General features: G+C 50.6%; 1 protein-coding gene across 4 annotated transcripts in view; it reads right to left on the bottom strand.

The window, feature by feature from the left end:
* Positions 1-12,431, bottom strand: part of SCARA3 (scavenger receptor class A member 3) — a 78,191-nt gene extending 65,760 nt beyond the window's left edge. For 2 of the 4 annotated variants that reach the window (XR_001720108.3, XM_003311686.6), the window contains exon 1: positions 12,094-12,428. Coding sequence is in view for 3 of the 4 variants with exons in the window: in XM_003311686.6 (XP_003311734.1) it covers positions 12,094-12,100 (7 nt within the window). In the remaining variant the exon portion in view is untranslated. Of the gene's footprint in view, positions 1-12,093 lie in introns of all 4 variants that reach the window. The other 2 variants (XM_016959268.3, XM_009455082.5) reach the window with 2 other exon arrangements.
* Between the last annotated feature and the right edge of the window lie 3,626 nt (positions 12,432-16,057).

The following is a 16,057-nucleotide window of genomic DNA, read 5'->3' as shown; positions in this document are numbered from 1 at the left end:
CCAGTACCGTACCGAGTGACCCATGGGAAGGGAAGTGGCGGCTGCCAGCGAGGATCTTGGATCTCTCTAGACTAGGGGGACCACGGGTGTTTGGCCATCTTCCCTCCACTGACATCTCAGCTCCATAACTCACAGCCCTCCCCAATCCCCAAAGAGGTCTTCTCTCTCTAATCCCTTGGATTTCCTGTCTTCCAGCACTAAGCCCCGGACTGTGGGGACCCCTGACTCACCTATGTCTGGAATGCTGTAGTAACTCACCACTGTAGCCTCGTTCACTTAATGAGAACATAATCCAAAGCATTTGTGAGGCTCTTATAAGCCGAGCCCTTTGCAAGCACAAGCTCATTATGTTCACGTTATACCAAGATTGTTCTGATCAGAATATGTATGGATGAATAAACAGTCACCAAGAATGAAAAAGCCCTGGCTGAGGCCCCAGAGTAGTGATTGATCAGAGGATGACTGATTAGGCAGGCATCCGTAGTGCCTCCTTGAACTAAGCCAAGCGGGGTTAATAGAGATGGGAAAAGAATTTCCTTCCCCTCTCCGTCTTCTATGCCTATTCTCCTGCCATTAAGGGCAAACTGACTTAGCGTTAGGTGCACCACCTCTCCAAAGGGGTTTCAGGGATAGAGAACCACAGCCTGAGAGGGTGGGAAGGGAATTTGCAAATTCACCTCCATCATGTCACAAAGGCTCAGAGAGTGGCCTGGAAGCTGGTTAGTGGCTCCTAAATATCCAAGAATCTGAGGCAGAATCCAAACACGCATTTGAGTGTCTGCAGAGTTGCACATGCCCATCTCAGAAATGCCTCAGAACTGGGACAAGACCTTTCCATATAAGCCTGATATCTGTTGACAGGTCACACTCCTAGCAGTTTGCTTCATCCCTGTGGTCAGGAAAGCTCCCCTCAACTGCTTTCAGCACAGGGTTGATCACATAGTGGATGTTCCATAAAGATGTGTTTTCTGGCCCTCGGCGAAGGCCTATGTCTTCAGTTAACTGTTATCCTCTGCTATTTTAATCAGGAGCTCATGTGTATTTAAAAAATGAAGATTGATGACTTAAAATAGGGTTGGAATCTGGTTTATTCTTAGGATTCTCCATGGCTAGGGAGTGTTGGGGACGATGGATGCATTTGGAGTGCAAAGGCTTAATTTATATACCTTTTGAAATTTATAAAATTTCACAGCGAAGGCGAAATTTATATACCAAGGGCTGGTGTTTGAACTGCAAAGGAATGAGCTGGTGGAGGACTGGGTAGGAGCAAAATGTTGGCTCTGCTTCCCCTCCCCTTCTCAGAACAGAACAAGGGACATCATATTCTTCTCCTAAAGCTCCAAGGGCTCTTATTTGGGGGGGGGGTCGTGTTTTTCCATTGTTGTCCCAGTTAATTGCTTTTCAATACCACCTGTATGTAATATGTCTATAGCTCTCTAAAGGCGCTGGTTCTTGTCTGTGTCATGTATAAAGAAATGTAGGACTCTTGACATGCTGAAAATCGAGGAGTGCCTGAGTGTGAAGCATGCTGGGTGTCTGGAAGGGGTAATGAAATCATCATGTGATTTCATCATATGATAGGCTCTAGGTGTCTGGAGAGAGACTCCATTTATAGGAAGGCAGAAATAGCACTGGTTGCCTTCTGTCTCTCTTCTCTCTCTCTCTCTCTCTCTCCCACCTTCTTTTCTTCATTTTGTGGATTCCAGGAGCAAGGTTATTTTGGCAGGAGCGGGTGGGCTTGGAAGAGGACACTGGAGAAGATAAGGTGATGCTGGGACCTAAAAACCTATGGGAAAACTCCTCTCTGGGGACAAACTTGGGACAGCATGGGAATCATGAAAGAATGAACATCTAAGACTCCATGAGCCAGTTTCTGCCTGCTCTGATCCCAAGGCCCCAAGGGACCACAGCTGCTATGAGGGAGGGCCATGGTCCCTGTCATAAAGAAGCCAGCCCCATGGATTTCCTAGTGAAAGGCACAGCCAGTCCCCAATCTTCTTGCAGTGATTACTACCCAAATCACAGGCAAGGTGCTTAGAAAAAAAAGTTAAATAGCCTGGGAAGGCCAAGGCTGCAAACCCAGAGCCATAAAATAGTGGCAACCACTAGAAATTTGAAAGGGCCTCTCTTCCTGTCATCCCTTAGGTCACAATATCCATCTCAAACTCCAGAAAGAAGGACAGCCACAAGAGGAGAAATTTCTTTTTTTTTTTAAGCCTCTGCTCTCACAGAGCCAAGTAGCAAGTTTGATGGAGGGTGCATGTCTTGGCACATTGCTAAGCATGGCCACTGACTCCACTGGGGTTGAGCTTGGTTCAGCTCTCCCTTTGGGGTTAGAAAATAGCCCGGACCTGTTAACCAACTGCTAACTCAACTGTGGTCACCAATGCCGGCTTTCTTTTGGTTGACCAAAAATGTGTCCTTGGTTCCCTCTTTCGCCTTTCTGGGACTGCATTCTTCCATATGAGTCAACAAGGGGGAGAGACTCGAGGAACTGAATAAAAGGTCTTTCTTTGGGCCCTTCAAGGAACATATTTTGATAATTATCTTCTGCAGGGTTCACAGAGTGGGTTTTCAAAACAGCCAATTGGATCGGTAAAAATAAAGATTTCAGAGTCTTCTCTGGAGCCAATGCTATATTTAAAGTGCAGAATAGCTATAGTTTAAGGTTGGAGAACGCTATAAGTAAGGTTGCAAAATTGTTTTCATTAGAGCCCTTCCGCCACTACCCCCTCTCCACAGGCTTCCTTTGTGGGTTTGTCTGTAATCAGTTGGGAATCCGCCTGCCCGCTCAGGTCTCAAGACACAGGTCCTTTCCCTTCAGATCTTCCTGCTCAAGAAGTTGTCCTTTTCTGCTTCCGTGGCTCTGCCAGTTTCTCTCCTCCAGCACTCGCCCCTTTTTTGGTCCCCATCCTCAAGCTCCTGCATCCCTAAAACCACATCTGCTACTCTGAGACAGGCTTCCCTCCCGGTTCCTGCCACCTCCACCTGAATCCCTTCGGCTGCCTCCCACCTTGTTCTTGGTAACCACAGAGGTTGTGGGTAAATCCCTGCTTTATCCTAAACCCTCTTTATCCTAAACAACTTTCTTGCCCTCAACTTTTCTAACTTGGACCCTATTCCAGGTGGTGCAATTCTTCATTAGATGAGCACGGCCCACGCTGCACAGACATTCAGCATCCTGGCTGTGCCCGCTAAAGGCCAGTAGCAATCCCTGGTCATTGTGACAACCCCGAATGCCCACCCATTTCTAAATACCTGCTCGCAGGCTGGTGCTGCCTCTAGTTGAGACAAGAACCCAGGCTACTCACTCAATGCAACAGACTCCCCCCATTACTTACACACTGATCTCCTCTCTGTCCACAGCACCAACCCCCCCCCGACTCCCCTGAACCCCATGAATTCAGAGGGATGGGAGGGGTGGGAATCACTGGCTTTCTTTTCTTTTCTTTTTTTGTTTCTTTTTATAGACAAGGTCTTGCTCTATTGGCCAGGCTGGAGTGCCGTGGTGCGATCATGGCTCAGTGCCGCCTAGACCTCCTGGGTTCAAACGATCCTCCCACCTCAGCCTCCTAAGTAGCTGAGGCTACAGGTGTGTGCCATCACACCCAGCTAATCTTGCTTATTTTTTGTAGAGACAAGATCTCACTATGTTGCCCAGGCTGGTCTCAAATTCCTGGCCTGAAGTGATCCTCCTCCCTGGGTCTCCCAAAGTGCTGGGATTACTGGCATGAGCTACCATGCCTGGCCAGGAATCATCAGTTCTCTTGATCCCTGTTGTCACCCCTGATCCTGCAAATCCTACCCTGTCTCGCACGGGCACCCCACTTCCCTCCTCTGAGTTTCATGTTCCTTATGCGTAAATGGTGGGGAGATCGTCCGCTTCAATGAGCTGCTGTGAAAATCCAATGAGACGTATACGAAAAGTACCTGGTACATCGTAAATGCTTAATAAATAGTAGTAGCAGCCACTTTTATTAGGATTATTTTTCTATCCTATTCCAATTAATGCTGCCATTTATTGCCATCTCCCAACCCCCATCACTCCCAGGACCAATTTCCAACTTACAAGAAATCAGTTTTTCAAAACATATCCTATGGGACACTAGTCCCAAATTATTCTTTGTGAAAAAGGATTATTTGATCAAGTAAGTGTGGAAAACATGGCATACTCTATCGCCATCTTAGAGATTCACATTCACATGGTAAACATTTTGAAAAGTCCTGCCAAAAAAATAATAAGCCCATTTAAATCTGTGTTTAATTCCACGTTTCTCAGACTTATTTGGTCATGGAACTTCCTGCAGATCTTGAAAAATAAATGTATCTTTTAATTCTGGGACCTATGTTCAGAGGCAGAGGGACTCTGACTTTAGGGAACACTGTTCTGGACAATGACATCACCTGGATTGGATGAATTCTTCATTCCGTCTCCTGCCATCAACTTGAATGGAAGCAGCTTTTCTGTTGAAACTCAGGGCTCTGGACATGGGATTTACTGTCTCATCTCTACACATACTGCCTGCCCTCTGGAGTTTAAGGCTTATTGCTGTTCCATCTGCTTGATCTCAAGCCCCTTGCCTTCTTCATCCCCAGGGCACTCAGCCTTTCCTCACTCTCCTTCCTCCAAGTTCTCATTCGCCCTGGCCTCCAAGCCCAGCCCAGTCCCCAAGGGTCGAGTTCTGCCCCCTGGAGCCTGTAGTTCTCTCTCCTGGCCATGGTCCCTTCCATCCTCGGCCTGCTTTCTTCGAATTGCAATAGAGAAGCCTGGAGCTGCAGGAGAGTGTCAGAGGGCGGCATGCATTTGGCTTCAGCCAAGTCCTGCCATCTGGATCCTCACTTCCCATTCCTGGGTTCCTCCTCAGGTCAGCCCACCTCATTCCCCAAAGATGAGCTCACCCCCTCCTTTTCTGAAAGGATCAAGACCATGAGGTTCCAACTTCTTTCTTTATCATCCACTAACTCTCTCCAGATGCCAGTCTGGGGAAGGGATGGGGAAAGAGGCCTTCTTGTGCATTCTGAGTAGCCTGGCACCCTCTGTCAATACTGCAAGGGCAAGTGCCCTTTGACTCAGTAATCCTCCTTCTAGGAACTTCATGTTAAGAGAATAATTACACAATTAGGCCAAGGTGTATGTGTAAAGGTGATCACTGCATGCTATGATAAATCTGAGGGAAAATGCAAATAGCTAAAATGCCCATCTCCAGGGGATTGGTTACATAAATGCTCGTAGAGTCTTACTATGGGATGTTATGAAACCATTTTTTAAAAATACTGCAAGCTGGGTGCAGTGGCACACGCCTGTAATCCCAGCATTTTGGGAGGCTAAGGCAGGAGGATCACTTGAGCCCAAGAGTTTGAGATCAGCCTGGGGAACAGGGTGAAACCTCATCTCTACAAAAAATACAAAAATTAGCTGGGCATGGTGGCATGCATCTGTAGTCCCAGTTACTTGGGAGGCTGAGGTAGGACAATTGCTTGAGCCCAAGAGGTTGAGGCTGCAGTGAGCCACGATAGTGCCACTACCCTCCAGCTTGGGCAACAGAGCAAGACTCTGTCTCAAGCAAAGAAACAAACAAACAAAAACAAAAGCAACAACTAAAAACCACCACTCAGAACAAAAACGCTAAGTAATCGGGAGGCTGAGGAGGGAGGATTGCTTGAGGTGGGGAGCTTGAGACCAGCCTGGGCAACATAGCGAGACTTCATCTCTACAAATAATACAAAAATTAGCTGGGCATGATGGCACCTGCTTATAGTCCCAGCTACTTGTGAGGCTGGGAGGATCCTTGAGCCCAGGAGGTCAAGGCTGCAGTAACCTACAATGGTACCACTGCACTCCAGCCTGGGCACAGAGTGAGACTATGTCTCAAAGTAAAATAAAATAAAAATAAAAATAACATGGATAGTGTAATCTTATCTACATGAAAAAAAATCTGTGCAAACATACACAGAATGATTTCTGAAGAATGTTCATCTACATTTTGTCATTTATTATCTCTAAAGGGCAGGAGTTCATGTGAGTGAATGTTTTTCCTTTTTGGAATTTTTTGATTTTTTAAAAAATAATAAATGTGTTATAAAAAGGTTAAATGCAGCTGCTAGTAATGCACAGTCTATGTCTGTAACCATCTTTTCTCCTTCCCTTGCCTCCCGATAAAGAGATTCTTTCTTCTCAAAGCAAGTCTCCCTCAATTCCACCGCTCTGTCCCCAAGTCCCCCCATGCCTCTTCTGTCCCTCCTCCTCCCAGTGAGCACCGGCCATCCCTGCCTTGAAATCCTTTGAGCTGGGCCCTGCCTCCCACTCTAAGGACATAGCTCCTCCTGCGCCTTTGCTTCTGATCTACTCAGCCCCTCTGGCCCTTGCAACCTGGCCTTCTCTGATCCATGAATCCTGAGTAACTCTGCTGATCAGCAGACAACGCGGTGGGTCATTTCCTCCCCCTTGGAACTTTCTCCTCTCAATTTCCATGACATTACCATCATGGTTCTCCGCCTGTGTCCTGGACTGCTCCTCTTGGCTCCTTTACAAGCTCATTTTCTTCCTCCCACTCTCTAAAAGTAGAGGTTTCTCAACATGGGCTAAGGCCACGAGAGAATATCTCCAGGGGCAAGTGGCAAATAGGCCTTCTCCTGACAAACCCTCCCAGGGCTCTCCAATGTCAACCAGACACAACCGCGTGTCCTTTATGGAGCACTCAGGTCCTTTCTGGCTTAGGGCTCCCTCAACTGCAGGCCATCTCTCTCCCCCACCACCAAACACTCTTCCCCCAGGACCTGCTGTCCAACTTTTCCCAGCACTCCTTCCTGCCCTCTTCACTGACCCCATCCAAGTCTTCCCCACCCTTCAGCTCCTCCCTGGAGCCTTTCTGAACTGCCCAACTTGAAATGCTCCCTTTCTCTCCCGGGATTCCCATCCAATCTCCCGTATATGCCGTGCATTTGTTCTTTTGTGGCATCTGCCTGGATGATTCGGTTCTTGTCTCAGGTGTCCACGTCTTGTTTCTGCTGGGAGGGCAGAAAGCACCCAGGCTTGCCTTCCAACTAGCGTGCTTCCTCCCTAAAAGCAGGAACTCCATACATGTTGGCTGACTGAAAAGTGTGGGCTGGGGCAACAACCCAGAATAACCCATTTTTTAGCTTGGGTTCAGGTGAAGGGGAAGGTGTCTCATCTGAACCATGAAGAGGTGCCTGCAGGTCTCCACCTGGAGACGTTGAGGACACCGATGGGAATACAGCTGTGAAGCCCAGAGAGGCAAATCTGGTGCCGTCAGATTTGCCAGCTCCCACATGTCACATCTTCGAGGCTGGGAGAGATTGTTCAGGGAATGGGTGCCAGCAAGAACCAGGAGCCTGTCAGTGGCTGAAACCGAGGATGCATTTCGAAGAACAGCAGCAAAGAAGGAAAGCCAGGAAAAGAGCCCAACCCACCCCCAAACTCTCTCGCTGGGACCTCCCTTAAGACACTTATCACTGTTAGTCTTTTTCTGAGTGACTTGGACACAAATCCTATGTGTCCTAGTAAAGAGTAAGCTCCCTGAGAGAAAGGACAGCATCTGAGCTCTTTGTAGCTTCCTCAGTCCTTAGACATATATAGACATACAGAGCCGGGCACCTGGCAGTCGCCCCTCGCTGTTTGTTGAATACAGGCATCTTTCTGCATGTTTACGGAATGCCTGCGCGAGGTTATGACGATACCATGGTACAGTACAGATGGGCACACTGAACAGACGTAGTGGACACCCCCTAAGTGCCAGAAACAGACAGAGACCCCACTGTCATGAAACTTACACTCTGATGCCATCCCGTGGGATCATCTGGTCCACCTGGATGAGGGGACTGACCCCAGGGAGTACCAGGGACTTCATCCCAGTGATAAAGCTGGCCTATGACAGGGCTGGGCTTGACCTTGGGACTCAATGCTCTACACACACACACACACACACACACACAATCACTAAATTAAACATGATCAAACATTGGCAGTGCATGTATGAGAGCCATGCCCAGCTATGCCACCCTGTACATCAATTCTAACACCCAGAACAGCTGCCTGTCCTTCACGGAAACCGCCAAGCTATCCATCAACCTAGCCTACTGAGAAACAGAAGGCTTTTTCCTCGCTCTCAAATGAGCCTTGGGACCTGAGTCTTCAGTTATTAGGCTTACCCCCAGCTAGAAGGCAAAGTGACTGTTTTGGCTGGGGGTGGGAGTGGGGCCGATGTTTGAGGGTTTGGAGCCGAACTCCAACATCTGAGCCACTGGGCTCCCTGGACCCCTCAGTTAGGCTGTCTGGTGGCTCTTTTCACCTTCACCACATCAGCTCCTTTTCTTCTAGCCCTGGCTCCTTCCCGTGCCCCTGGGGAATGAGGTCAGGCTTTCTGGGGCTCCCAGCCTGGCCGCTCATGAGTGGAGATCCTCTCCTCTCGGCCAGAGGAGCGGTGCAGGGCAGATTCCTCCTGGGATTGCATCGCTGTGTTTTCACAGCCCCTCCTCTCCCCACTTCCACCCTTTGCCCACATGAAGTGGGCACTGCTCTCTGATTCTGGAAGGAGGGGTTGTTTCTCCCACGCCTGAGGAACAGAGGGCTGCCCCCTGCCCTGGCCACCGCAGTCAAGCAGAAGTCTCTCGGGGCAAACAGGCCACAAGGTGGGCCCGCTTCCAGCCACCTCACCACTGAGTCACTTCCGCTCCCCAAGTGGTGCTCAGGCGCAGAGCTCTTGGGCCTCAGGGACCACCCAGGGGCCGAAGAGGGCAGATGATGGGGCCAGGACTAAAGCCCATGTCTTCGACTCTCAAATCAGTCTTCACAGTGCACCAGCCTGTGTCTTGGTCATCTTGGGGGTGGGTCACTCTTACTGGAGGTGTGGAAACAACCCCACAGGTGGCTGCTAATGGCTTGGACAAGCCAGTAGGAAGCTCCAAGGTGGGCCTATCACCAAGGGGCTGGTGGCACCTGAGTGTCCCCTTAGGGCTGCGTGTGAGAGGGGCCAGGTGCCAGCTTGGATCAAAAGAGGCAGCGGCCTGGGAGGCCCTGTCAGCTGGCCGTGGGGCAGGAGGGGCCTCGGGTGGAAATGGCTTGGCTGGCAGAGTGGGCCCTGGCACTCGGCCACCGGTGGGCTGGGCAGCCCGACTAGCGTGTTTTCTTAATCACCTTCCCCACCATCACTGGTTCTCCATACAACATCACATCACATCACGTGTTTGTTTTGAGCAGGGCATGATCCTTTGCCAACAGATGTAATTCGAAGTTTGGTGTGGCCTCTGGAGGAGCACGGGAAGGGTCCTCTGGAAGGGGCTGCCTGCCCTACTCTGCCGGGCACTTTACTTTTTCCACTCGAGTGAAAAAAATCCTGGTTCTTTACAACCCCACAGATCCCCAAAGCCAATTATTTGCTGTCTGCCCTGCCGTTTCCATCTCAGGTAGAGGCGGCGGCTCTTCCCGGCTGCCAGGGAGGGAAGTGCTGGAAGTCAGCCCCCAGCCCCGCAGCCCATGCAGCCCCTGCGATGTTATGGGAGATCACTGAGGGGTTTCCGGAGGCTGGAGGAAAAACACACCAGCGCCGCCCTCTGGGCCTCCGTAGACAGGAATCCCGCTCGGCACATGAAGAGGCTGTGGGATCCAAGGGAAAGGAGAAGAGAGGCAGGGCTTGGCTTCCTGTATAGGAACCCACAGCACAAGGAGAGCCTGGAACCCTGCAACGTGGTGTCAGCGGGTCCTCCTCAGGCGCCTCTTTTTAAATATTCATTCACACCAGCTCTTTTCTTCTCTATTTCACAGGATTTTGGCCCTGCCTCTTTTTTAAAATAAATTCTATTTTTTTAGAGACAGGGTCTCACTCTGTTGCCCAGGCTGGAATGCAGTGGTGCAATCATGGCTCATTACACTTCAAACTCCCAGGCTCAAGCGATCCTCCCTCCTCAGGCTCCGGAGTAGCTAGAATTACAGGTATCTGCCACCACACCCTGCTGGTGCTTGTCTGGAATTGGGGTGGAGCCACTCTGAGAATGTGAAACATCTTACCACCATCAACAAGGTCCAGGGCAGTGTGGCCCCGTGTAAGATGTGGTCCAAGACCTTTCTGGAGGCTTCCAGTAATGGTCTGCCCTGGGCCAGCTGACTGCAGAGGGTTCAGCTGCAAAGGTGTCTCAGTGAGGAGCAGGACTTGGGGCGATGCTCCCCTCACTGCCTGCCAGGTGCTCCCTAGGGCTGATTATAACTTGCTTGGCTCATCCTGCAGAGCCTAGGACTTGGGGAGGCCAACGGGAAGCACAGAAAGAAGGTGCCAGAGGCAGAGGGAAGGAAGCCACAAAGAGGCAAGGTGGATTCTAGACTAGAAGTCAGGAGTCCTGGGGTCTAGTCACCCCGACTAACTGTGATTTGTAACAACTCACTTCTGTCCACAGGACCAGCTACATAATTTGTGGGGCCCAGTGTAAAAGGAAAGTGTGTGTGTTTGTGTGTTGGTGGGAGGGGATGACTTGTTAAAAAATTGTAAGAATTTCAGGCCTCATGGTGGATCAAGGCTGTAATCCCAGCACTTTAGGAGGCTGCGGTGGGAGGATCATTTGAGGCCAGGAGTTATAGACCAACCTGGGCAATATAATAAGGCCCCATATCTATCAAAAAAAAAAAAAAAATCCAGGCATGGTGGTGCACACCTGTAGTCCCAGTAGTACCAGCTACATGAGAGGCTGAAGTGGGAGGATCACTTGAGCCCAGAAGTTTGAGGCTGCAGTGAGCTATGATCATGCCATTGCACTCCAGCATGGGCAACAGAGTGAGTCCCTGTCTCTAAAATAAAACAAAATAAAATACATTTTTAAAAAGTTCAAGATAGCACCTGCAGAGCATTAAACCAAGTGTGGGACCTTGTACGATGGCACTGGTTGCAGAAGCCATGAAGCCAGCCCTACCTGCTTGGGCCTCAGTTTCCCTAACTATGCAATGCGGAGGCTGCATGCAGTCAGAAGTTTGTCGGTGGAGCCCTTTCTTCCAATGAACCCTCAGGCCATTCTGTGTATGAGAGACAAACAGAGCTGCTCTGGTTGAAGTAGGCTGAGAGCTCTGGCCCCACCTCTTCCACCTCCATACCTGTCAGTGGCACCTGAGAGTGTGGTTGAGAGCCCTGTAGATGATCTCAAAGGCCCTTTTCAGTTTCTACTTTCCATAAGCAGATGAGGTGGTGAGGTTCTCACTGCTAGGAACACAAGCATCTGCTGGGGGTGTTACAGGAGGATTACTGAAAGACACCCAAAATGGCGTTAAAAACCTCGAAGGTTCCCTGCCTCATGAGATAACTCCAAAGCCTGCTTCTCCTGTAGCCTCAAAATGACCTTGAAGACCAAGTAGGGGCCTAAAGACACCCAGGCCCTGGAAATGGCCACTTGGGATCCTAAAGACACCCAGGCCCTGGAAATGGCCACTTGGGATCATGTCTGGTTCTTATTTCCATCCCAAGAACTGGCTGCAAGGGCCACCCTGGTGCTGGCTCACCACCCTGGGGAGAGGTCAGTCCTGGCCCATGGGGCTTCCCCGGCGGCTTCCTCCCAAGGAGGTCAGAGGGTGGGTCAGGCAGGGTTCAGGGGTTGGGAAGGGCAGGGCCTGGGCTGAGGGGCTCTGACACTGCAGGTCTCTTTTGGGGAAGGGCTGGAGGTCCTGGGGGAGAATCCTAGGCCTGGCCCCCGGTTGAAAGGCTCGGTGGGGGCTGCAGGGGCCTCTCTGATGGGTCCCCAGGGTCGAAATTTACACTGTTGGAAAGTTGGGCTGGTGATGCCTTTCTGCGTCTACTGGTTAAAGGGATCAGAAACTTCTCTGGATTTTAAAATTATTTGTGAGGTTAGAGCAACGGCCGATGAGAACAGGACTGCAAGGGGGGTGTGTGAGTGTCCCCATCCTCCCTCTCCTCTTTGCTTCCTCTGGTCTTCAGGGATCCGTCCTGTCTCGCAGGATGCCCAAAGAGGCAGGGGAAAAGCCAGAGGCGCCCTGCCCTCCTCTCAGCCTCGCCTGCAGAAAAGGCGCCCCCCAGGCCCTGGGTGGAGCGGGGGTGCAGGCGGCCCTCCTCGGAGCTGCCCCCCACAGGCCGCGCTTACCTTTCATGGTCTCTTCCTCTGGGGCCTCAGGAGGGCCCCGCTGCAGGCGGCTGGAGCTGTAGTGGAGCCGGGCGGCCGGCGGATCCTCCAGGGCGCGGATCGCCGTCCTAGGCGCCGCCCGCGGCCGTGGGGCTCCGGCCGGGACTCATGCTCCGGCGCGCGGGCTGCGGAGGCGGCGGGAGAAGTGGAGGGTCCCGCGGGGTCGCAGCCTGGGGACGCCCCGCCGGGCGCCTAGCGCCGCGCCCCGCAGCCCAGAGCGCGCATCCCGCCGCCGCCCGCGCTTCCCGCTGGGGCCCCGCGAGGTCTGCCGCCGCCCCTCGCCCCGCGCACCCTTCCTCCCTCCCTCCTTCCCGCCTGCTCCTCTCCCTCTCCCTCCTTTCCTCCCTCGCTCGCAAGCCTCCCTCCCTCCTCGTCACTTCTTGGGCCCCGGCCCAGATCAACTTCCTTGGTATTTTCAAAACTGCCGCGGCCGGCCTCTTTGTGCCGCCGCGGGGGCCCCGCGCCCCGCCCGCCTCGCCCGTGCGCCCCCGCAGCCCCAGAGCCCAGCCTCGAACCCGGGCCCCAGCGGCGTCCTCCCTGCCCGCGCTGCGGCTGCAATGGGGGGGCTCACCGGGAGAGCGCCTTGATCTTAGTCCGTTTCACTATCGGGACCGCCAAGTGGCTGGGGCAGGGGTGGGGACACCAGATTTTAGCCCTGCACGTTTTTCTGGCCCATCTATGGTGTCGAGGGCCTGGGAGAAGGACGTCCGGGACCGCACATTTTAGTACTGAAAGTCCCGTGTCCAGGGCAGACGTGGAAGGTTGGCCACCCTGTGAGCACCCTGGCTCTGCCCCTGGCGAGCTGAGTGACTTTGGGCATCCAGTTCTCATCTCCAAGCCTCCTCTTTCTACATGAGAGAATTGGGCCTGGAGTGCGCCACATTCTGTGATTTATTTTTCATTTTTATTTTTTTGAGGCTCTAGCCATCCAAGCTGGAGTGCAGTGGTGCAATCTCCGCTCACTGCAACCTCCGCCTCCTGGGTTCAAATGATTCTCCTGCCTCAGCCTCCCGAGTAGCTGGGATTACAGGTATGCACCATCCCGTCCGGTAATTTTTTTTTGTATTTTTAGTAGAGACTAAAAATGTTGGGGAGGCTGGTCTGGAACTCCCGACCTCAGGTGGTCCACCCACCTCAGCCTCCCAAAGTGCTGGGATTATAGGCCTGAGCCACTGCACCTGGCCATCAAATTCTGTGATTTTGTTGGTGGAGGGGTCTCTGGGGTAAACAGTAACAGCCAAGGAAAGTGAATGCAGGCAGGGAGTTGAGACTGGTCATAAGCGCCACTCAGGATTCTCACGTGTCATTTTTCATTGATTGAACAAACATTTACCGAGCTCCCAGCTGCCGGCCAGGTCTAGGTCCGCTGTCGACTCTGCCCACCCTGCAAGCTGCCCCTGCAGGTAATCAATCAGGTGACACGGGTTTTAGAAAAGAGAAAAAAGACTTATTGGCAAGGGCACCAAGAGAGGAGGTGGGAGAACAGCTCTCAAATCCACCTCCCAGAAGCTCAGGCTTAAGGATATTTATGGGTTAGGGAAGTAGAGTGGTCTAAGCCATGGGGAAAGGCAATTGGCAGTGGGGACAAATGAAGAAACAGGTTCATTCCATGCCAATGTAGTCTGAGCTAATGGTATTTCATAGGACATATATGCAGAAAATGGCAGGGTTAGCATGATCCAAGGGTGGAGTTTTTTGGCTCTCCGACATTGAAAGGCCACCTCTTGGGGCACTTGCCCAGTTGAAGGGCCAATAGTCTCACCAGTTTGAGATGGACAGGAGCTAGTCCAAGTTCCTAAAAAACAACTGAAGAGATCATTACCATGGTGGCCTATGAATGTTACCTATAAAGTAGTGAATGAAGGTTAAGTTTCAGTGTTCAGTGGTGTAGCCTTCAGCTTCATGGAAAAAAGAAAACAAAAACAAAAACAAAAAAAACTCACTAAAAAAACAAAAAGCAAGCAAGCAACCAAAAGCAAACAGGGCAGCCAGACTATACCAAAACGGTTTCGCTACAAGGGACCAGGCTCTGCCCCAAGCTCCAGAAGTGTGAGGAACATGTCACATGGCCAGTCTGGTTAGGAAAGCCAGTAATTAAACAAGCAGCAGTGCAGAAGTGGGATGAATGTTATGAGAAGAAAAGTGCAGGGAGAAACGGGACCACAAAGTGGCACAGGCCAGCCTGGTCTTTTCTGATGCCACAGTCAGCACCATCTCCCCATCCCCAAGCCCTATTTAATGCTGAAGTGAAGTAGGTGAGACCCGAGGGGAAGAGAAAGTGTCTCCTAAGCCTGGAGTAGAGAAGAGGACAAGGACAGCCACCCCTGTCTGTAGATCCCATCAGATCAGCAAGGGTGATGCTGTGTTCTCTCTAATCTCCATTTTGCCATGGCAAATTTACAGTTTGCGAAGTCCCTTCTCTCCGTGATCTCAGCAGAACCTCACAACCACCTTGAGAGGGGGATCCCAGGGACTGTGCTGCCCATTTTACAGATGAGGAGACTGAGGTTTAGAGGGGGCATTGCCTGCCTGGTGACAGTCATGTGCTCCTGTCACCTGTATCTGGGTTCCGAGTTTGCCGCATGATCTGAGTCTCCCACAACTAGGGCATGGATCAGGAGAGCTGTTTTGTAAACCCCAGTGAGATAGTCACCTTGGAGGTTACCTGTATGCTAACTTATTTACCTTGGAGGTTACCTGTATGCTAACTTATTTAATCTTCATGTCCACTCTATGAAGTGAGCAGCATTATTGCCTTCATTTTTCAGATGAGGAAACTGAGCTATGGAGAGGGTAAATAATGTGCTTAGCACCACAGAGCTAGTAAGTGGAGACCTTGGAATATGAACCTAGGCAGGCTAAATCCAATGCCTGTGTGCTAAGACATGGTCCACCACACTGCCTCTCATAGAGGGTGCTCAAATATTTGTTGACAGAAAGTTCAAAAAGTGTGGGAATGTAAAGTAGTACAGCCATTGTAGAAAACAGTATGGAGGTTCTTCAAAAAAGTAAAAATAGACTACAGAATGATCCAGCAACCACTGCTGGGTACATACCCAAAGGAAAGGAAATCAGCATATCCAAGAGATGTCTGCACACTGCCATGTTTATTGCAGCACTATTCAGAATAGCAAAGATATGGAATCCACCTAAGTGTACATCAGCAGATGAATGGATAAAGAAAATGTGGCGTGTATACACAATGGAAAACTATTTGGCCATAAAGAAGAATGTAACCCTGTCATTTGCAACAACATGGATGGAACTGGAGGTCATTATGTTAAGTGAAATTAGCCAGGTATAGAAAGACAAATACTGCATGATTTCACTCATAAGAGAGCTACAAAAATGGACCTCAAGGAGGTGGAGCATAAAATGGTGGTTACCAGAGGCTGGGAAGGAAGGTGGGTGGGGGAGGAAGAGAAGTTGGTTAATGGGTGCAGAAATACAGCTAAATAGAAGGAACAAGTATTCGATACCACAGTAGGGAAATTAGAGTTAATAACAATTAATTGTGTATTTCAAAAATAGCTGAAAGAAAAACTGGAGTGTTCCCAACACAAAGAAAAGATGATGGATGTCCCAGTTACCCTGGTTTGGCCATTACACATTGCATACATGCATCAAAATATCACATGTATCCCTAAAATATATACAATTATGACATATCAATAAGAAAAAAAGAAATAAAATTAGAGCTTACATCATTAAAAAAAAAAGAATTATCAAAAAATGACCCTCGTTTTTACCCATGCTTTCTTTAGTTGGTGGGAAAAACGGCCTAACCCCTGCCCCTGTGGTGTTAAAGGGTGTGGGCATCCTGGGCTGTTGCTATTATAACTCAAACGCATCAGCAAAGAGATGGTTGCAGATGGGCCCGGGGTGAGCAGAGGTGGTACCCAGCCCTGGAGAGGTACCGAAGATG

The sequence above is a fragment of the Pan troglodytes genome, chromosome 7 (genome assembly GCF_028858775.2).
Source record: "Pan troglodytes isolate AG18354 chromosome 7, NHGRI_mPanTro3-v2.0_pri, whole genome shotgun sequence".
Taxonomy (NCBI): Eukaryota; Metazoa; Chordata; class Mammalia; order Primates; family Hominidae; genus Pan; species Pan troglodytes.
Note: the sequence above shows the minus strand (reverse complement) of the source record. Positions and strands in the feature narration are given on the sequence as shown.